Genomic DNA, 21,234 nt, shown 5'->3' on the forward strand with positions numbered 1-21,234 from the left:
GAAAACCTTTATCATATGGATTTAATTTTCTTTCAATTTAATTATTATATTCAAATTATACATAGTTTTTCAATTTAAATTTTAGAAAAAAAAAAATAACCAAAAAAAAAAAAAAATAATTTTAATAAATAATATATATATATAAAAAAAACTGATAATCGTACTACTAAATGCTTTAGTAATATAATAATAGTTTTAAAAAATTTAAAAAAACAATAAACTTTTTTCTTTTTTTCACAAAAATATTAATTTTTTATTTTTTAATATAAAGAGATCTTATTTTAAACAGCGCTATCATCGGCCAATGCAAATGCATTATCTGGGAGTGCGCTATCATAGTAACAAGTTGGGATCCATAAACAACAGTCTTCGCAATTATCTTCATCATACAAGTCATTCTTTACATAGGTACACGAGCCCGGTTGGCCATTATCTGATACATGGGATTTACAGTTAAGGTCTTCACAAACTAAACATGATGATAAGAGATCTTCTGGAGGTACATCATCGTGGTATTTATTTGGTGGTAGTGGAGTACCAGTTGGAGTAGGAGTTGGTGGTTGTGTAATTGTTACCGTTGGACGGAGGGTGTGGGGGTGGACTGGGGTGACAGTGACGTTGAGTGAAGCAGTTGGGGATTCGGATGGTTGTGGTGTTTCACATGTATATCTAAATCTACATTCTCCATTTACACATTTGACATCAATACCTAATAGTTGAATAGTTAATAGTTAATTTTAAAATTTAAAATTATTACAAAAAAAAACCTACACTCAGTTTCAAAAATAGAGCAATTAAGTGCATGTGTAATACATTCATTGTTATTTAATGGATCACAAACCTAAATATACATAAAAAAAAAAAATTAAAATTAATAAACCATAGTTAGTATATTTAATTACTAATATATTTATACCTTTGGGAAACATAGGTCTGTGGTAATACACTGTGCAATATCAGACTCATGGCATTCAGTACAATTAGCTACTAGCGTATTGACACAACCAGTTGCACTATCACATGTATCGACTGTTTATAGAAAAAATAATTAATAAAGGTTTTTTTTTTTTTTTTTTATATTAATTGGTCTTACCAGTGCAACCTAAATTATCGATACAATTCTTTGTTGTGTGTAAACAACCCAGTACTGGAGAACAGTGATCATTTGTACATTCATCACCATCATCACAAGAGACTGGCACGTTAACACATTTACCACCTCTTGAGTCACATAAATCATTGGTACATCTGTTACCATCATCACAAGAAACTGGGGTGTGTGTACATGCTCCAGTTGCAGATGCACAGTTATCTAAGGTGCATGGGTCAAGGTCATCACATTTGCTTGAATATTGGCAACCGATTCCTCTAATACATATTGAATCTAATTTAAAAAATTAGAAAATTAACAGTTTGATTTAAAATGTTTTTTACAGAAATTATTATGGTAATAGTACTTACTGGAACACAAATCACCATTATTACACTCACCAAGACGTCTCTTACAATTGAAATTGGTTCCTGCATTACAATCATATAATAAGCATGGATCTGCAGGGTTAAAACATTTATCTGAATTTTGTTTCGAAAATAGAGTTAGTATTTGGTATAAATAAAGTTGTTTTTTTTCAACTTACTTTCAAAACAACATGTATCGTTTTTACCTTGACAAACATTGCATCTGTCATAGTAAGCACATTGGAAAATTAAATTTGTTTCAATATTTAGAGTACTGGCGGTTGTGTGTCTTTCACAATAAAAGAAATCCCATGGGTATGTTTGACCTCTTGTTAAACCTAATTGATCTAACATAACAGTACGTGATGCACCTTGATGAATACCACCAATATCTATACTTAATTTGTTATTAAAGTATACCCAAACCTGTAAAAATAAAATTAGTTTAAATAAAAATTTTTTAAAAAGTTAAATAAAAACATACATCATCATCTCCAGTAAATTTCTATTTTTTAATTTTTTTTTTTAATGAGAATAAAGAAAATTAATATTTAAAATTAATATTTATAATTAATAATTAAAATGTAGTGACCTTACAAAGTATTCTCCACCTCTATATACAAATGAATAATGAATTCTCATACTTTTTATTAAATAGAAAAAATTAATAAAATTTTTTTTTTTAAATAATAATATTTCTTTAAAAACTTACCAAAAATGATAGTTGTGACCAAAATAATGGACTTCATTTGGATAGTTGGTTCTGTTGTCAAAACCTTGACCATCTTTTTACATTGAAATAAATTTTTATAGTTATTAAAGGTTAGTGAATGATTATAGTTTTATAAAAATATAAGTATAAAATAATACCTATTGGGAAAAATGATTGGGATTGATGAGTATAAACCCCATTTGCATTTCTTGTTAGAGTAAGTGTAATTGGGATCGCAATATTAATACCACTTGCAGGATTGAACCAACTACTGAAAGTGGTTTGGTTGTGAACAACAAAAGTACCAGCTTTCATAACCGGGTTATTTCCACAACAATATTGAGGTGTTCCATTTGCTCCGAGCTATAATAAAATATTAGTTTATATTAAGAGTTTTCTAAAATAATTATAAATATTTACAGTATTTAATACTATTCCTGGAGTCACTCCACCAGAATATGCTAAAATTTAAATTGTAAGAATTAAATTATTAATACTATTTTTTTTTTATTTTTTTTATCTCTATATTTTATATATTCATATTATTATTTTTTTTTTAGTTTATTTCATATGGTATTAATGAAAAACCTACGATTAATTTCAAAGTCGGCTATGGGATGAAAAATAGGATATTAATAATGATTTTTTTTTTGTATTTTTTAGAAATTATTTAATACTTACGATTTCTAGCAGGAGATTGATCAAAAATAACACCTGTCAAATCAATGGTATCTTGTGATGCTGTTATTATAAAATAAAAATTATATTAGAATATTTTTTTTTTATTTTTTTTTTTTTTATACATCTAAATTACAAATTAAATTTCCATATAATAAAAAAATTGAAAATATTAATAAAGTTTTTTTTAATATATCCATTTCTTAAAGGTTACAAGTAATAAAAATTACTTTATAAAATCGAATTTAAAGGGGAGAAAAAATATAAAAAAAAAATAAAAAAAAAATTATTTGAATTAAATTTAAATAACAAAGAATACAAATTTTTTTTTTTTTTTGAATTACACTGGATAAAAGTATTTACAATGTATGATTATTGCAAGTGGGGTGATTCTTTAATATTTCTTTATACCACACATGATAAAAATGTTTTTTTATTTTTTATTATTTTTTTTTTTTTACTTTATATAGCATTTGTAAATTAAAATAACTATGATTTTAATTTATATATCTTAAAATATTTATAAATTAAACAAAAAAAGGAGTAATATATAAAAATAAAAATGGAAAAAAAAGGTTTTAAAAAGGAATTCAAAGATAATTATTAACTTTTTTTTGATTTATCAAAAAAAAAAAAAAATTTAATTATAAAAAAATAAAAAAAAATTAAAAATAAAAAATAAAATTTTTTTTTTAATTTTTTCAATTAATTTTATAAAAAAACAATTATAAAAAAAGATTTATATTAAACAAAACCTTTAATTTAGCACAAATAATAAAATAAAAGATAAAACAATAATAAAGATATTTTTACATAATATTAAATTAATAGTAATAATAATATTTATAATAATTTTTTTTTTTTCAAAAAAAAAGGAGTTTATATATGTGTGCGTGTGTTAATTTTAACTAAAAAAAAAAAAGATAAAGAGATAATAATAATTAATTGTTTGATAGGTTTATTAATCTTAATTTTACAATATATTATATCTCGGCATGATGGAAAGATCTAGAAAATATCGTGCTCTTTCTTTAGCTCCTCATAAACAAAAACAATATTTAATCGATGTCGAAGATGTAAGTATATTTATTTAAAGATAATAGAACAATAGTAATAGTAATAGTAATAGTAATAGTAATAGTAATAGTAATAGTAATAGTAATAGTAATAGTAATAGTAATAGTAATAGTAATAGTAATAGTAATAGTAATAGTAATAGTAATAGTAATAGTAATAGTAATAGTAAATACTAAATAGTAATAGTAATAGTAATACAAATAATAATAATATAATAAATAATATAATAAATATTAAATGATTAAATTATTAATTTATTTATTTTAGTTATTTTCATCATTAAATCATTCGATTAGATTAAAAGGGAATGAGGGGCCAAATGAAATTAAAGAAAAAAGCAATCAACTGCAGGAATCATTATCATCATTAAAAGAAAAGATTAAAATGTTGGATTTTAATGAAAAAAACAACTGTATTACACAAGGTGGCATCACTATATTAATTCAATGTTTATGTTTCTGTGGTAAAAATTCTATAAATAATGACAACATTATTGATATATGCCAACAATTAATAGATAATTCCCATGATGCATCAAGGTTATTTTGCAAACAAATTATTTCACATTTATATAACGATATTGAATGTATTGGTATTTCAGATGTTTTAACTAAAATCATCTCATTTTATCCTTTAAGATCTGTAAGAATTAAATATATACTCAATAAAATTTATTAAATATTAATTTTTTTTCTTATTAAAAAAAAATAGATATTTATTGAGGATTTATGTATACCAAAATTATTAGAAATTTATTATAAATGCTCATTAGCATTGGCAAAATTAAATTTTAAAACTGACCCAACAATTTATATAAATACAGTGCCAAATATTGAGCAGGGCAATGGTAATAATATTTCATCAACAGCAAATACAGCAAATACAGCCAATAATAATAATAGTATTAATAAAGAAAAACGTAATAGCAATAATAGTGCTAATTGTTGCAGCGAAAATGAAAATTTTCATAGTTTTCAAAATATCAATATACCTTGTTGGAGTGAGGATGGAACACCTCCACCCGTTCCAAAAGGTTTTTCTTTTGAAAATATATTAACAAGTGTACCCATACCAAAGCCACAAAAAGAAAGAGAGCAAATTCTAACAGCTAGAGATCATTTACATCAACCAACTACCCCAACATCACAATCAATAACATCTCCAAACAACATAAATACCAATCCCACCAATAATAGTAATAATAACAATACAACATTAAATTCATCAACGACTACAACCCCAACCCTATTATCAAATTCAAACACTACAACAAACAAACCAACATCTATTGGTCAGGTTTCTTCAATGCAATATCATAACCCAAATTTATATCAAACACCTCCATTGTTTAATAGAAATAGAGGTAATAATGATAGTACCACATCAAGCCCTTCTGATAGTCCATTGATTAGTGCCTCAACAATTAACCATCATCACCATCTTCATAATCATCATTCTCATCATACAGCAACACCAACACCAGGACCAACCAATAGAGTAATTCCATTATTACCATTATCAAATAGCCTAAATAATAGTTCGAATCAAATAGGGCATTTAAATAACACACCTAACAGTGCAGGTACACATAATCACACACCAACATCATCGTCATCTCAAAGTGTATCATTACCAACAAGTCCACCACTTCACCAATCAAACATCAATGGTGCAACAGGTGGTTTAGCTAAATTATCATTGGGTGGTTTAGGTAAAATTGCAGTGCCTAAACTTAACTTACCGGTTCGTGTTGAAAATAATGCCAGAATGACAAGATCAAGTAGAAGAAGAGAAGATGGCCAGTCAAATTCAACGAGATCTCAACCAGGTGAAAACATATTAAAATTTGAAACTAATGCAACTAAAGAGTTAATAGATATTGCAACTAAATTGGGTGAGACATATATGACCTCCGATCTAACAGCATTAATTTCTTATAAACAAGCTATCGAATCACACAAACAGTCAAAACGTTCAATTTCATCGAGAAGAAATGACCAACTATCAAATATAAATAACAGCCAACAAAATCAACAAGCTCAATCCTTAATACATAAAAATTCAAACTCAACTCTATTATCAGAGTCAAATCTATACAGAGTACGTTGTAATATTTTAAAAACTTTAATATCTTCAACATCAAATAACCTAATGTTGCTACAATATGGTAATAACCCAATCAATATGTTATACTCTGAATCAATTCTTTTGCATAAGGGAATAATACCATCGGATCGTGATCATTTAAATCTCTTTTATAAATTGGCAAGTCATTGGTCAGATTACGTAGAGTACATCCACCGTAATAGATGGTTAGATTTCACCAAGGATATGAATATCAATAGAAAAGCATCATATAGAAAGAAATTGGATTTATTAATATGGCGTATTAATAGTAGTATATCAAGTATGTTAGAAACCTACATTTTTGATGATTTAGAGTATCAACTATGCATGTTGGCAGAGTATATAAAGAATTGTCCATCTAGGGTATTATCATATCAAGTTGTCGATGTTTGTATTGAATCATTATTAAAAGTTAAGCATAGTTTCTTTAGAGGCCCAATTACACCTGACCGTATTAAAGATCTTCATATTGTACATTATCTTCTTACCGTTTTAGATGAAGTTATTAAGCAAAATAAACAATCAGCTTTAAATGACCTGTTTATTTCAATATTTTTAGAACGTGATGAATCTTTCCAATTTATTAAACAATATACCATCCAAATTTTAACCAATGAGTCTATCGAAAAAGAGTTTCTCAAATGCTATCCAAATGATCCAAACAAGACAAAGCTTACCGAATTCAGATGTCGTGCAATTAAACATTTCTCAGTTTGTGTTAAAATGTTAAAATTCAAAGAGCAGAATCTTTCTAATCAATACGGTGGCAACAATGTAAATAGTAGTAATGGTTATAATAACCAAGTTTCAACCCCACACACTCAACAACAACAACAGCATCAACAAACAGAGAATGAAATTTCAGATTTGGTAAAGAAAATGGAGTTTCTTTTATTACCAGCTCAAGGTATCATTTTACCTTTTCTTCAAAGCAGCAACTCTTTTTTCCAGCATTTTCATTTAAAAAAGCAAATGTTAAAGTTTTTAAATCATGTATTTTTATTTAAAAGAACTCCTTTTACCCGAAAAAAATTATATGTAGATTCCTATATCAGTTATATTTATATCAGTTTTATAAAGCTCTATAATAATTATATTTTTGATCAAGCAACATTAACCCTATGTAAATTATTTTTAAATATTTTAATTTCATTTTCTGTAAAGTAAGTAATAGTTTGTAGCAATTAACTTTATAAATTATGAGCATTTACTAACAGTATTTCTTTTGTTTTATAGTAAAAATGATAAAATATCAATGAAGTTTTATCAATTAAAAATATTGGACTTTATGGTTAGGGAGGTAAATTTAGAATATGAAATCAAACAAAATAAAGACCAATTTTTAAAACCCTTATCTTCAATTCCATTCTTTTCGAGTGATTGCAGTGATCATGGATCCTCAACCCCACCAACAGCCCAAACAACTCCAGCAGTCACTAATGTTAATACAACTGCACCAAACAACTCTATTTCAACAGGAAAACTTAGCTTAAGTTTAAATCTCTCAGGCTTACAAAAAGACCAAAATACAGTGGCTTCTGATCCTGTTGTCGGGTTGGCCAAACCAAAAGTACCACCACTTTTAAAATTACCTTTAAAAACTGATCCATCTAGCAGCTCAGGAGCACAACTACCAACTATACCAAAACTTTCATTACCTGTTGTAAATAGTAATAATGGTAGTGGTACATCAGATTCGAAACCTGTAATACCCAAATTAGCTTTGGGTGGTGGTAATGCAACACAATCAGCTACTGACACAAAACCAGTTGTACCTAAGTTGGCTTTGGGCGGCAATACAACCACTGCAACTGATTCAAAACCTGTAATACCAAAACTAGCGTTAGGTGGTAACAATACAACTGTAGCAGCCGAGACCAAACCAGTTATACCTAAATTGGCTTTAGGTGGTAATAATACAACTGTAACAACCGAGCCTAAACCAGTTGTACCTAAGTTGGCTTTAGGCGGTAACGCAACTGTAACAACTGAACCCAAACCATCCACTGATACAAAGCCAATAATACCAAAACTAGCCTTGGCTAGTAATACAGCAACAAACCCAGCAAATGATTCAAAGCCGGTTATACCAAAACTAGCTTTAGGTGGCAATAGTACAACTGTAGCAACCGAACCTAAACCAGTTGTACCTAAATTAGCTTTAGGAGGCAATAGTACAGCTGTGGCAACCGAGACCAAACCAGCTATACCCAAATTGGCTTTAGGTGGTAATAATAATAATAATAATAATAATAATAATAATAATAATAATAATAATAATAATAATAATAATAATAATAGCAATAATTCAAATACACCAGCTCAAACAAAACCAACAGTCAAATTTGCCTTAAATCTTTCTACAGTTAGCAAAGGTGGATCACCAACACTTAATACAAATTTAAATTCATTAAATACAAATAACTCCTCAACAATTCAAAATAATTTACCAATCAATATATCAGATTCAAAACCCCCAATTGGTAAACTTTCAATATCAATTCCAAAATTAAAACTCCCAGCTATCAAAGTTAGAGCAGAAGAGGAGGCTCAACAAGCAGGATCTGGCGTTTTATCATCAATCGAACAAAAAATTGATCCACAAGACCCCAAGTTCCAATTGGTTTTAGATAATATTTCACAATCATTAACACCAAGCGCAACTGACAGAGACACTGAACAACAGAATGAACCAACTGAAAATGAAATATTTAATGAAAATCAAAGGTATCAAATGGAAAGAAATAATAGAAAACTTTATCACGATAGAGATTTACATATTTCATTACTACAATTAATTTTCAGTCTCTTATTAAACTCTAACGAAACTTTAGAGCATCTTTATTCCGATCAGTTCCCAATTGTTGCAAAAAAATTAAATGTACCATTCATTTTACATCTTCATATCAATCATCACGATAACGAAAAGATTATACCAGAATTAACAAAAAGAACACACGAAATGGGACCAAATCATTTTAGAATTCTCAAGCTTCTATTCAGTCGTTTTTACCACTCTTCACTATTTAAAGATTTGAAAAGAGTTGCAAAAGGTGCTTATGGTACAGTTTATAAAGGTACACTAGCCAATGATGAGGGTTTAGAAATTGCTGTTAAATTAATGCCAGTTCCAAAAACTATTCACGATCGTTGTGTACTTTACGATATTTTCACAGAAATTTTAATTATGGATACTTTTAGAGAAGATTCAAGAGGTTGCCACATGTTTGATTATGGTGTCGATGGTGAAAATTATTGGATAGTAATGAAATCATACAAATGTAGTCTTAAAGAATGGCGTTTAAAACAAACCTTACCTTTCCTCCAACAACTACCACTCTTTTTAAACATTTATACTCTAGTTTTGCAATCAGTACAATTTTTAGCCGATCATAAGATTAACCATTTTGATATCAAGTGTGATAACTTTTTAGTGCATCCATTAAAGAAAGGTACCATTGAAGAGGACTTTTGGAGTCAACCAACAAACGATCCAAACTTTGCTGTTTGCTTAGCAGATTGGGGTGAGGCCAAGGTATACACACTCGATGTTGAGGGTTATACAACTAGAAACCGTGGTACCGAATTTATAAAATCACCAGAAATGCTTACAATAGCCTATGCCTCTCAAAAGACTAGAGAAAACTTTGATAGACGTAAAAAGGTTGGTTCAAATACTGCTAGTGATGTTTGGTCATTGGGTTGCTTGTTTTATGAACTTTTAACTGGTGATTTCTTATTTTACGATAATGATTGGGTAAAATTCTTTATTCGTGTCACACAACCAGGTCAAGAATTAATCACTCCAGAAAGAAAAGCTAAAGTTGCAAATATTCCAGCAATTTTAGAATTTTTAGACTATGTATTTGTTCGTGATCCATTCTATCGTCCATCATTACGAGATATTTTAACCAAATTCAACGCCATTAAACCAGTTATCCTTCAACAAGTAGAGCAACTTAAAGAAATATCAGAGGGCCTTAGTTCAGTTAGTGGAAGCCAACAACCAAAACAATATTACAATGGTGGCGATGGTACTCGTTATAAAGGTAAAAATACTAGAATCAGTGGTCACTATACTCCAGGTCGTTTTCTTCCACATAATGTAAATATCTCAACCAAAGGTGGTACATTAGCAGCCAATGCAAATAACATCAAACCAAAAGATTATATGGAAGAGGAGATCCCATATGAACCTCCAGAATTTCCAGAGCATCGTTTCTATATGGATCGTCCATCTCAAATCGCACCATTTATGTTCATTTCATCTTTTAATCCATCAATGAACAAGAATATGTTAATTAATGAATTTCAAATTACCCATATTATTAATTGTACTGGTTCTCCCAATGCCTTCCCTGACCATTTCGAATACCTTCATTTACAACTTCACGATCAACCATCGCAAGATATAGTCCAATCTTTAATGTCAGCATTCGATTTTATTCGTGATGCAATTTGTCGTCATGGTAAGGTTCTAATTTGTTCAGATAAAGGTGTATCACGTTCTTCATCATTAGCAATAGCATATTTTATGGAATCAAAATCAATTAGTTACTTTGAAGCTTTCATTATTGTAAGAGATTGCCGTTATATTATTTCACCAAATCCTGGCTTTGTCGAACAATTATGTCGTTGGGGTAAACAAAGAAGAACACTCAAAGGCTTAGCTGAGTGGAGTGGTGGTGAAACTAATACTATTCGTTTCCAATGTCTTTGTGGATCTTGTAGTTTCACTCTATTGGCTCCTTTCGATAATCCACCAAGAAAATGTAACTGTGAAAGCAATGCCGTAGATTCCCAAGACTCCTGTCCAAATAGTCGTTATGGTTGCTCCAATTTCCTAAATGATATGAAAAAATTACATGAGTATGATAATAACGATAGTAAATATTTAGAATGGGGATATACCAATACCATTAATGTCGTTGGTGATTATCAAAGAACCTCTGTAATTTTTACACCACCAACCAATACCAAAGTCAAATCTATTGGCCCAACCAGTGGTGCCTCTGCAGCCAACTACAGTATGTTCAATGGTGGTGTTGCTGGAAAAAATGAATTTTGTAATTCTGGATGGAGTCTATTCAAATGTAAATTCTGCCATTTCATCACTTGTGCAATTAAAAGTTCAACTACAGGTATAAACGAATCAATTGCAATTATAACAAACCAAAAGAAAAATTATTTTTGCGATTAAACAATTATAAATTTAAAAAATAAAAATAAAATTTATTTTATAATTTTTAAAAAGATTTAATTTATACATTAAAAAATAATAGTTTTGGTTATTTATTTATATTTTTAATTTTGTTTTTATTTTTTTATAGCTTTATTATTAAAAATTGATTTCTTTTTTTTTAATTTGATTGTGTTGTGGTAGTAACTGTTGTTGTTGTTGATATTTCTGAAGCTGTTGTTGAAACTAAACCAATATCATTTAAATCTACTTTTGATTCATTTAATGATGAGGCTTCAACAGTTATTTTTTCATCTAAATTTGCAGTTGATGCTATATTATCTGTTCCATTTATATCAAACTCGAAACCTTCGTTTTGCTGATTTGCTTTGCTTGGGTCATCTTGAGTTGATTTTTTATAATCTTTATCTTTTTTTCTATCATACACATCTTTCTTTTCAAAGTATTGGCCAATTACCTTTTCAATTTTCTTTGGTGAATCTTTAGTAATTGTTAAATTGCCATGTTCCTTTTCAATTACAAAGGATGTAAATTTCTTTGCAAGATATTGGAAATCCTCTTTTGATGTAATTTTCTTTTTATAATATTTTGTAAGCTTTTCAATAACAATCTTTGAAATTTGAACCTTAAATTCTTTTTCATTATATTTCTTATTTGATGATGGTTTTTTATGTTGAGATAAATCTTTAGTTTTGGTTGGTATATTGGCTTCTTTATTATCTTGATTATCGAATGGTTTTTGAATTTGTTGGAATACATCACTGAAATTAGCTAAATAATTGGGTTTTGAACCTAAATCATTTATTTTATTATTATTATTATTACTATTCATATTATTATTATTACTATTATTATTATTACTATAGCTATAACTATTACTATTATTATTATTATTATTATTATTATTATTATTATTATTATTATTATTACTGTTTGTATTATTACTATTATAAGATGTATGATGATCATATGAAATAGTTGAAGTTGTTGTAGTTGTTGAATTATTTAAATTATCACTATCTCTATATAATCTGGGAATTGGGATTTGAAAATTTGGAGGTGGCTCTTGTGGTGCTATACTTAAAATTCTTTCGCCAAATTTACTTTTATTTGTATTTGATGGTATAATATTTGGTTGAATAGGTTTATAAGATGAAAAAAAGTTTTCTTTTGGTGGTTGATAAACGTGTGGTTTTTGTTGAACTTGTTGCTTAGGTCTATCGTCTCCTTCTCTGCCATTCCTTCTTTCTCTATCACGGTCTCTTTCCCTATCTCTTGAACGGGATCTTTCTCTATCTCTATAGTCTCTATAATTATCTCTACCACTATAATATTCTCTTTCTTTATCTCGTGATCTATCTCTATCACGACGTCTATCCCTGTCATCTTCATATCTATAATCTCTGTCGGATCTATATCTGTCACGTGATCTATCCCTATATTCTCTGTCACGGTCTCTATCTCTGTATTCCCTATCTCGTGATCTATCTCTATCACGACGTCTATCTCTATCATCATATCTTTCTCTATCTTCTTCACCAACGTCGAATTTATTAATTTCCTGCTCTTGATGAATCTCTTGTCTTTCAAATGGTTCTTTTTCTTCTTCTTGCTGTTCCACTTTTTCTTCTATAATCTGTTCTTCATTTTCCTCTGGAACTTGTTTTGCCTCCTCCTCTTCAACTGGTTCCTCATCCTCCTCTTGCTCATCACGTTTCTTTGACCTTCTCTTTTTATGTTTTTCTTTTCTTTCAGTATCACCACCTTCACTATTTCTCTTTTTAGCTCTTCTTTTTTCTTTTCTTAATCTTCTTTCTTCTTCCTCCTCGTCATCATCTGTCTTTTTTTCATCTATATTATCTGTATCGTCACCATTGTTGTTATCATCTGCAGTTTCTCCTTCTTCATCATCATTTTTCTTTGATCGGTGTCTCTTTGATCTATGTTTTCTGTGTTTCTTTTTCTTCTTTTCTTCAGATCCATCATCTTGTTCATCGTTTTCGGCATCTTCACCCTCATTATTCTCCTCATCATTATCTTCACTACGACTATGTGAACGACGATGTTTATGACGACGGTGTTTATGTCTCTTATGCTTTTTCTTTTCACCACCACTATTGTCCTCCTCTTCACCCTCTTCTTCATTATTATCTTCACCATCATTATTATTTTCAACCTCTTCAATTGCAACTTCTTCTTCTTCTTCAACCTCTTCTATCTTTTTTGATTTCTTTGAATTTCTTTTACTTTTTTTTTCCTCTACAATTTCTTCTTTTTCTACATCACTAGAGAATAATTTAAATATTTATTAATAAATTATTTTTTTTAAAAAAAAAAAAAATTATTTTCCAAATTTGATAACAATATTTTGTTTTATTTTTATTCATATGTTTATTTACCTTTCTAATTTTGGTTGTTTTTTTGAAGCTGCTTTTTTTCTCGGTGCCATTTTTTATTTTAAATATAATTGTTTAAATGTAATTTTTTGATACCTATTTATGCAATATAATGTAATTATAAAAAAATAATCATAAATAAAAATAAAAAAAAAAAAAAAGATTTTTAAAAAAAAATTAAATTTTTTTAAAAAAAAAAAAAATTGAAATTTTTTTTAAATTTTTTTATTTATTATAATTTTTTAAAAATTATTAAAGTGAACATGAAAACCCAATGGAAAAAATAACCTCATTAAAACAATGTAAATAAATATCTAACTTACTTTTATTTTCTATATATAAATACTAATGTTTTCTTATTTAAAAAAAAAAAACAAAATTAAATAAAAAAAAAAAATAAAAAAAAAATAAAAAAAAAAAAAAAAAAGATAGGGAATCTGTTTTAGGCAATTTAGAAAATGATTTGAATATGTAAAATTCATAATTTAAAAAAAAAATAAAAAAAAAAGGAAAAGATATTAATTTTTTATATTTATAATTTTTAATTTTATATACATAGATCTAAACTAAATACTGCAAAAGATAAAAACACTCAGATTTTAGAATCATTTAAAAAGTTACCTTCAGATCTAAAAATTAATTGTTTTAAAAATATTTTTAAAAATATTTCAAATTTATATAATTCAAAAAATATAAACCCAATTTATAATCAATACATTAACAGAAACAATAATATTGATGATGATAATAATAATAATAATAATAATGTAGACCATAGCTATAATAATATTGTTTATGAAACATTACCAACTGAAAATATAAACAATAATAATGTTCACGATAATAATAATGCTCACAATAATAATAATAATAATAATAATAATGTTCACAATAATAATATAAATAACAATAATAGTAGCAATGAAAAAAATTTAGATGATTTCGACTTTAGTAATTTTGGCGGGGGTTATTCGGATGATGATGACGATAATGGTAATAATGACTTTGACCAACATTCTGCTAGTGACAGTGAGGTCGAAGAGCTAGAAGTTCAAATTGAAAAAAGTAATGAGGAGAAAATTATAGTATCCAACAAAGATTCAAAAAACAAAAGAAATATTGAAGAGAAAGAAAACTCAAATAAAAAACAAAAAATAGACAGTAATACCATTGAATCGCCAAAAAAACAAAAAAGAAGGGTAGTGTCCTCTGCTAGATCCGTTAGACCCTTGACAAGGGTGCCAGATAATAACATTACACCGATTAAAAAAGAACCAAAAGAAGTTACAGTTTTCAGTATTGATGACAGCGACGAAGAAGAAAAAGAAGAAATGGAAATAGTAAAACCAATCAAAAACATTTCAAAACACAACTCCAATGTTTTAAATGAAAACTATCCAAAAGAAGTTATTGATATTAGTTTAGACTCTGATGATGAAGAATTGGTTATTAATAATGAAAGAAAAGATATTACAAAGCCCAAAGAAATTGAACAATTAAATATTGATGAAGAGAAAGAAGAAGAAAAAGATGAAAAAGAAAATGAATATGGAAATGAAAATGAAAATGAAAATGAAAATGAAAATGAAAATGAAAATGAAAATGAAAATGAATATGAATATGAAAATGAAGAAAGCAATCAAATAGAAAAGGAAATCAAAGATAAGGAGGAATTTGAATTTCAAGAATCTGGAAGCGAGGTTGGTTTAGATAAAATGAATGATAGCAGTGATCCGTTAAATTTAAAAGAACTTTATGAAATAAACAAAAGGTCCGAAATTTCGTCACCAATTCTATCCTCAAGCCAAGATGAGGAGCTCCCACAAATCGAAGAATATTGCTCATCCCCAATCAAAACTCAATATCAAAAAGATAAGACAGTTAATAGCGAATTGTTTTTTATGTTTGATGAACAAAATAATAACCATAATATAGAAGAAACCTCAACACTTCAATTTAATTTTTTAAATACCACACCAACAAAATCAAAAATATCTAAAGGTGACGATATTGACCAAAATAATAACAATAGTAACGGTAATAGTAATAGTAATAATAATAATATTATTAATAACAATAATAAAAAGAAAGTTAGAGTAATTCCATCTAAACTTTCATGGAACTAAAAATATGAGCCTTTGCGTTTTTTTTTTTTTTTGAAAATGATGGATTTATTTTTTTTTTTTTTTTTTTTTTTTTTATCTAACTGTTATTGTTAATTGTTGGTACTGTTTCTTTTGTTTCAATTTGTAATATTACTCTGTTACAGTTCAATATTTTATAAATATTGGTGTAGTACAAAATTTCCTTTACAAATTATTTAAAGATGTAAACCAAGGCTTAAGAGAGGGGCAAGATTTAAGCAGAGATCAAGAAATTGGACATTGTTGTTTGCTTGGGCACCATTCATATTGGTTGATAAAGCTTGTGTTTGGACTTTTGCTGATTTTAAGTTAACTGAGGCTAATGATTCTATATTTAATAAAAAAGAGAAAAAAAAAATTAGATAATAAATTTTAATTTAAATATTATAAAAACTAATATTTACTGAATAACATTTTGTTTTTTATTATATTGTTTTGTTTGTTTAAATTGATGAAAAAAATATAAAAAAAAAACCCCTATTTATATTTTTTTTTTTCATAAATTTACTTAATTAATAAAAAGATTCAATAATGTTTACTAGTTCTTACAAATTGATTCAATGTATGTTGAATACATTGAGAAAAACAACCAATTTTTATATAATGAGGCATTATTTTCGCATTATTTACATATCAATTATTAATTATACTTGAATTAACTTTTTTGTTATTTTATTAATTGGTATTTTTGTTTATTTTTAAGATGTGAATAAAGTTGTAATTTCTTAAAACTACCCAATAAAAATTAATTTTTTAGATTTTAATTTAAATTACATTCTTATTTTGTTTGATAGAGTTAACAATGATTCAATTAAATTATGTTTATTCATATAAAGAAGATATAAGACTAATTTACCTCTACTTTGGGATGATTCCCAAAAATAGATAAATTTTCTATTTTTTTAAAGTTTTAAATGAGATATAAATAATTTTATTTATTTATGTAAATTTAGATTTTTAAATTTTTATAATCATTATAAATTTTAAAAAAAAATTAAAATTGTGGATGGGTGATGTCATTTATATTTTTTAGATATTATTTTGGGTGTGTGGGTGTGTGGGGTGTGAAGAGTTTTAAATTAATTATCTATAGTACAATTACAAAATTAAAATACCTATTATTGTTTTTTAATTAAATCTAAATTTAAAAATTAAAAACTAATCCACCCTACTCCATATTTTACATAGGAACATACAAAACAACATCTCATAAAATATTAATTTTATACAAATAAAAAAATTTTACTTTTTGTTATTTTTACTACATGAAATTGATCATGGGGTAAAATAAATATTCATAAATCTTAAACTTTTTTTGTTTCCTCCAAAAATAAAATAAAACCTTTCTATTTTTAAAAAGAATTGTCTTGAAAGATTATAAATATTATAGTTTTTATAATTTCTATAATTTAAAATCTTATAGTTAAAGAAACTAAAAAAAAAATGATCATTTAAATATGATAAAATTAAAATATATATTCTTTACAAAAAAAAAAAAAAAAAGAAACAATTAGTGTTTTTAATTAAAATTTGAAAAAGAATTTTTTTTTTTTTTTTTTTTTGAAAAAATATAATAAATTTAATTTAATAAAAGAGGAGACTATGTTATATGAAAATGAAAATGACAAGTGAAGATGAAGAAGTTGAAGAAGATACAATAATGAGTTTTTTTATTTTGGTTGCCAAAAAGAATCTATCAATGAAATGGGGACTATGTTAAATGGCAATGACAATCACAATAGCCAAAATGTAGAAATTGAAGATACAATAATTTATTTTTCGAAGATATTATTTTTATTTAGTTTATTATAATACTAAATTAATAAGATAATTTTTATTATTTTATTTTTTTTATTTTTTTTTTAAAAGATATTAATATTTAAAATGTTTAGTTATAATTTATAAATTATGATTTGAATCATCATTTATAACTCTATCATTTGATGATAACGATGTATAACCTTTATGTTGTTTATATTGTCTAACTTTATAAATTATAAGAACTAGTAAAGCGATAACGATTAATAGAGATACAATTGACATTACAATTAAAGCTGGATGGGTACGTTTTCTGGCCCAATTAAAAACAACTTGAAGAGTATCTGGATAGTTGGAGCCTTCGATTTAATAATTAGAAAAAATTATTTCTTAAGGAGTAAATTTAAAATAATATAAAACTAAAAAAAAAAAATTTCTATATTATTGAAGTGTATTTACTATTTAAATAAATAAAAAAATATGAAACATTATAATAGCTATATAATAAAAGTACTAGATTAATAAGGGTTTCTTTTCTTTTTAAATTTATAAATTAATAATTTTTTAATATTATATATTTTTAATTATTATTATTATTAATTTTATTTTATTTTGTTTTAGTTTATTTTATTTTATTGAATCCACTCTTTTTAATTGAAAATCAGTTAAAACTCTTTTGATTGCTATTAATTCAGTATGTAATCTATTATATTCCTCTTTTTCAATTCTAACTTTCTATAATATATTAAAAATTTTATGTTAGTAATTATAAAAAATATATTAAATGATCGTTATCTATTATAACTTGCCTCTTTTCTTTCAACATATAACCCATATATTTTTTCAGTATAAACTTTCTTTTGTTGATTATTATCACATGTTTCCATTTCTCTTTGTAACTTTTGAAAATCTTGAATGTTCATTGTAATAAATTTATGTATTTGAGTATATCTTTGATATTTCGATTTTGATAGCTCCAACATTAACTTGAAATCGTCCTCGCTATTTATTATAAATACTTTTTCTTTAACACATTCTATTGGGCCATGGATGGTTGTAATTGGTGTGGTAATAGTAGTCGTTGTTAATTTAGCAGAGGAAGGTGTTGGTGTGCTTGTGGTAGAGGTGGATGTAGATTTAACTGGTGTTGAGGTTGGAGGTGTAGTTGTATTTGATGATATATCGTTTTGATCTTGTCTTATCGAATCCATCTTTCTCTTTAAACTATTGTCACTACCTCTAGCACTATTTGGTCTGCTATTTGATGATGGTGTACTACTACTCGATTCTTGATTTGGTTGCGAATTTAATGAACTAATCCTATCGTCCAGTTTACTAAGAAACCCAGTACTAACTTTTGGTATTATTGTGGTATGTGGTTTGCTAATCATTGGTGCCGAAATGGAGTTGTTTGTTATTGTTGATGAGGATGATACCGATGAATTACTAGATAGGGGTATTTTATGTGATGGTAAAACTTCATTTAACTCACTATTATTTGATCCCCTTTCTTTAGTTTCTCTATTATGTTCTTTTTCTTTATAATTATCTCTTTCTTTGTTATGCTCTCTATTATTTTCTTTTTCTTTGTGCTCTTTTTCTTTGGGTTCTTTTTCTTTATTTTCCCTATGCTCTCTTTCTATATGTTCTCTTTCTTTATGTTCTCTTTCTTTGTGTTCTCTTTCTTTGTGTTCTCTTTCTCTATGTTCTCTTTCTTTATGTTCTCTTTCTTTATGCTCTTTTTCTTTATGCTCTTTTTCTTTATGCTCTCTTTCCTTATGTTCTCTTTCCTTATGTTCCCTTTCTCTTTCCTTATGTTCTCTATCTTGAACATTTGATGATTTTGATCGAGGGTGTGAATTTTTGTTGGAGGTTGGAGTGGATGATGTTGATGATGTTGATGATATTGATGATGTTGATGATGTTGATGATGTTGACGAAACTGATTTAGTTGACCAAGGTAAAAGCTCGTTTGACTTATTTGGTGAACCTGAAGGAGATAATATAGGTGAGTTTGATCTACTACTATTACTATCGTTTTCATTAACACTATTATTGCTATTTACAGATAACCAATTATTGTTATTATTTATATTTGTATTTTTAACACTTGCTGGGGGTGGTATTATTCTTTGTTTTTTATTTACTTGTTGATAATTCTTATTTCTTGGTGATATTGAATCATTTACTCTATCTAAATGACCATTTAAATTATTTAGATTTAATTTATTACTATGTTGTCCATTTGAAAATTCATTATAATGACTATTATTATGATTATTATTATTATTATTATTATTTGAATGGCTATTATTTTCTTTTTCTACTTGAGTTAGCTGCTCAGGAACTGTTACTTTACATCTTAATAAGGCTTCTTTTCTTCTAGTTTTAACTTGATTTCTTTCCTCGGGTTTGTAGTCTTCAAAATCAACTGAGACATTGATAAAAAATTCATCCTTTAGCCACCAAACACCTGGCGATTTAAAAATTCCAACCTTATTTAAATATGGATAATTATTTGGTTGCTCAAGGTCATATCTTGACTTTAATACTTGGTTGGTTATACCAAATGGTAAATAATGAAGTAGGTATTTATCTAATGCATCGCCTTTTAATCCAAGCGGTACGGTTGGTGTAACCGATTTCTTTTTTGGCTTATTATCTTTTTCTAGTGATAAAAATGATGCATTATTTGATGATGAACTATTATTATTACTATTATGGCCATGGCTATTTATATTACTATTATTATGATCCTGTTGCTCTTTAATACTATTTAGTTGTGGTCTTGGAGACGATGTTGATTTGCTACTGTTTGGTGAACGATTTGGTGTGTGATATTCGGGAGATAATGAAGTAACAGGTGATGGGGTTGAGGATGAATAATTTAATTGCGGAGAAAATGGTGTTCCATTATTACTTCCACCACCACTACTACTACTATTGCTACTACCACCACTTATATTTATATCCTTTAATATAGAATCTTTATTCGAAGTAGGTGTTGTGTGTAAAATGGCTGGTATTGGATTTGGGGTAGTTGGTTCTTTTACTGTTTGCTCTTTATCTTTTGATGTTGTTGAAATATTTGCAACTGATGAGGGTATTGTCGGTGGTGGAGGTATTACCTGTGTGGATGATGAATAACTCGATGTTGGTAAAGGTTTGGGTAATGATACAAAATTTGGTTTTCTTTTAACTGTACAATTGTTTGTATTACTATTTATACTACCTGTGTTTCCTGTACATAAAAATAAATAAATAACATTAATAACCATAACTAAAGTAATTTTATATAAATATATATTTACTTGAACCACTATTTATACTATTGCTACTACTATTGTTATTATCAAGAAATACTGTTTTTCTTTCCTTTCTTAACTTTTCTGCTTCGGTCGAATTTAATTTTATTCTCATTCTATCCTCCATGGTTAATGCTGAATCCATAGTTAATTTTTTTGCTATAGTTCCTACCTCTGTATAATTATTATTGTTATGTTGCAATATACAAATCTGTAACTTTGCATCTGTACATGAAAAGCTATACTCACTGGTACCATCTATAATTAACTTTGGCTAAATAAAAATTGTAAGTAAAATTCCTTTTTTTTTTTTTTTTTTTTTTTTTTTTTTTTTTTTTTTATATTTTTATATTATTTTTAAATTTTTATATTTTTTATT

At 26.8% G+C, this 21,234-nt stretch overlaps 5 protein-coding genes across 5 annotated transcripts; 2 read left to right on the plus strand and 3 right to left on the minus strand.

Annotated features, from left to right (window-relative positions):
* Positions 1–235: 235 nt before the first annotated feature.
* On the minus strand, positions 236–3,059 carry DICPUDRAFT_98485 (uncharacterized protein). Its single transcript, XM_003289716.1, has 14 exons — positions 2,985–3,059; positions 2,852–2,911; positions 2,763–2,780; positions 2,591–2,631; positions 2,329–2,533; positions 2,171–2,243; positions 2,056–2,101; positions 1,943–1,963; positions 1,638–1,884; positions 1,462–1,572; positions 1,094–1,384; positions 917–1,029; positions 772–841; positions 236–709 (listed from the first exon to the last, which is right to left on the minus strand). Exons 1-14 carry the CDS (start codon positions 3,046–3,048, stop codon positions 282–284), a joined length of 1,788 nt encoding a protein of 595 aa, XP_003289764.1. The 5' UTR covers positions 3,049–3,059; the 3' UTR covers positions 236–281.
* Positions 3,060–3,846: 787 nt separating this feature from the next.
* DICPUDRAFT_98486 (uncharacterized protein) lies at positions 3,847–11,322 on the plus strand (the record flags this gene model as incomplete). The annotated part of the gene is made up of 4 exons (XM_003289709.1): positions 3,847–3,924; positions 4,193–4,567; positions 4,637–7,215; positions 7,289–11,322. The coding sequence occupies 4 exons, from the start codon at positions 3,847–3,849 to the stop codon at positions 11,250–11,252; spliced, it is 6,996 nt and encodes a 2,331-aa protein (XP_003289757.1). The 3' UTR covers positions 11,253–11,322.
* A 90-nt stretch (positions 11,323–11,412) lies between these two features.
* DICPUDRAFT_80534 (uncharacterized protein) lies at positions 11,413–13,701 on the minus strand (the record flags this gene model as incomplete). Its single annotated transcript, XM_003289717.1, has 2 exons — positions 11,413–13,537; positions 13,652–13,701. 2 exons carry the CDS (start codon positions 13,699–13,701, stop codon positions 11,413–11,415), a joined length of 2,175 nt encoding a protein of 724 aa, XP_003289765.1.
* Positions 13,702–13,922: 221 nt separating this feature from the next.
* On the plus strand, positions 13,923–15,774 carry DICPUDRAFT_80535 (uncharacterized protein; the record flags this gene model as incomplete). The annotated part of the gene is made up of 3 exons (XM_003289710.1): positions 13,923–13,950; positions 14,077–14,119; positions 14,208–15,774. The coding sequence occupies 3 exons, from the start codon at positions 13,923–13,925 to the stop codon at positions 15,772–15,774; spliced, it is 1,638 nt and encodes a 545-aa protein (XP_003289758.1).
* Positions 15,775–18,341: 2,567 nt separating this feature from the next.
* Positions 18,342–21,129, minus strand: DICPUDRAFT_154219 (uncharacterized protein; the record flags this gene model as incomplete). The annotated part of the gene is made up of 2 exons (XM_003289718.1): positions 18,342–20,830; positions 20,862–21,129. Coding segments are annotated over 2 exons (2,757 nt in total), but the record flags the coding sequence as incomplete, so codon positions are not given.
* Between the last annotated feature and the right edge of the window lie 105 nt (positions 21,130–21,234).

The sequence above is a fragment of the Dictyostelium purpureum genome, assembly GCF_000190715.1.
Source record: "Dictyostelium purpureum unplaced genomic scaffold DICPUscaffold_190, whole genome shotgun sequence".
In the NCBI taxonomy this organism is placed as follows: Eukaryota; Evosea; class Eumycetozoa; order Dictyosteliales; family Dictyosteliaceae; genus Dictyostelium; species Dictyostelium purpureum.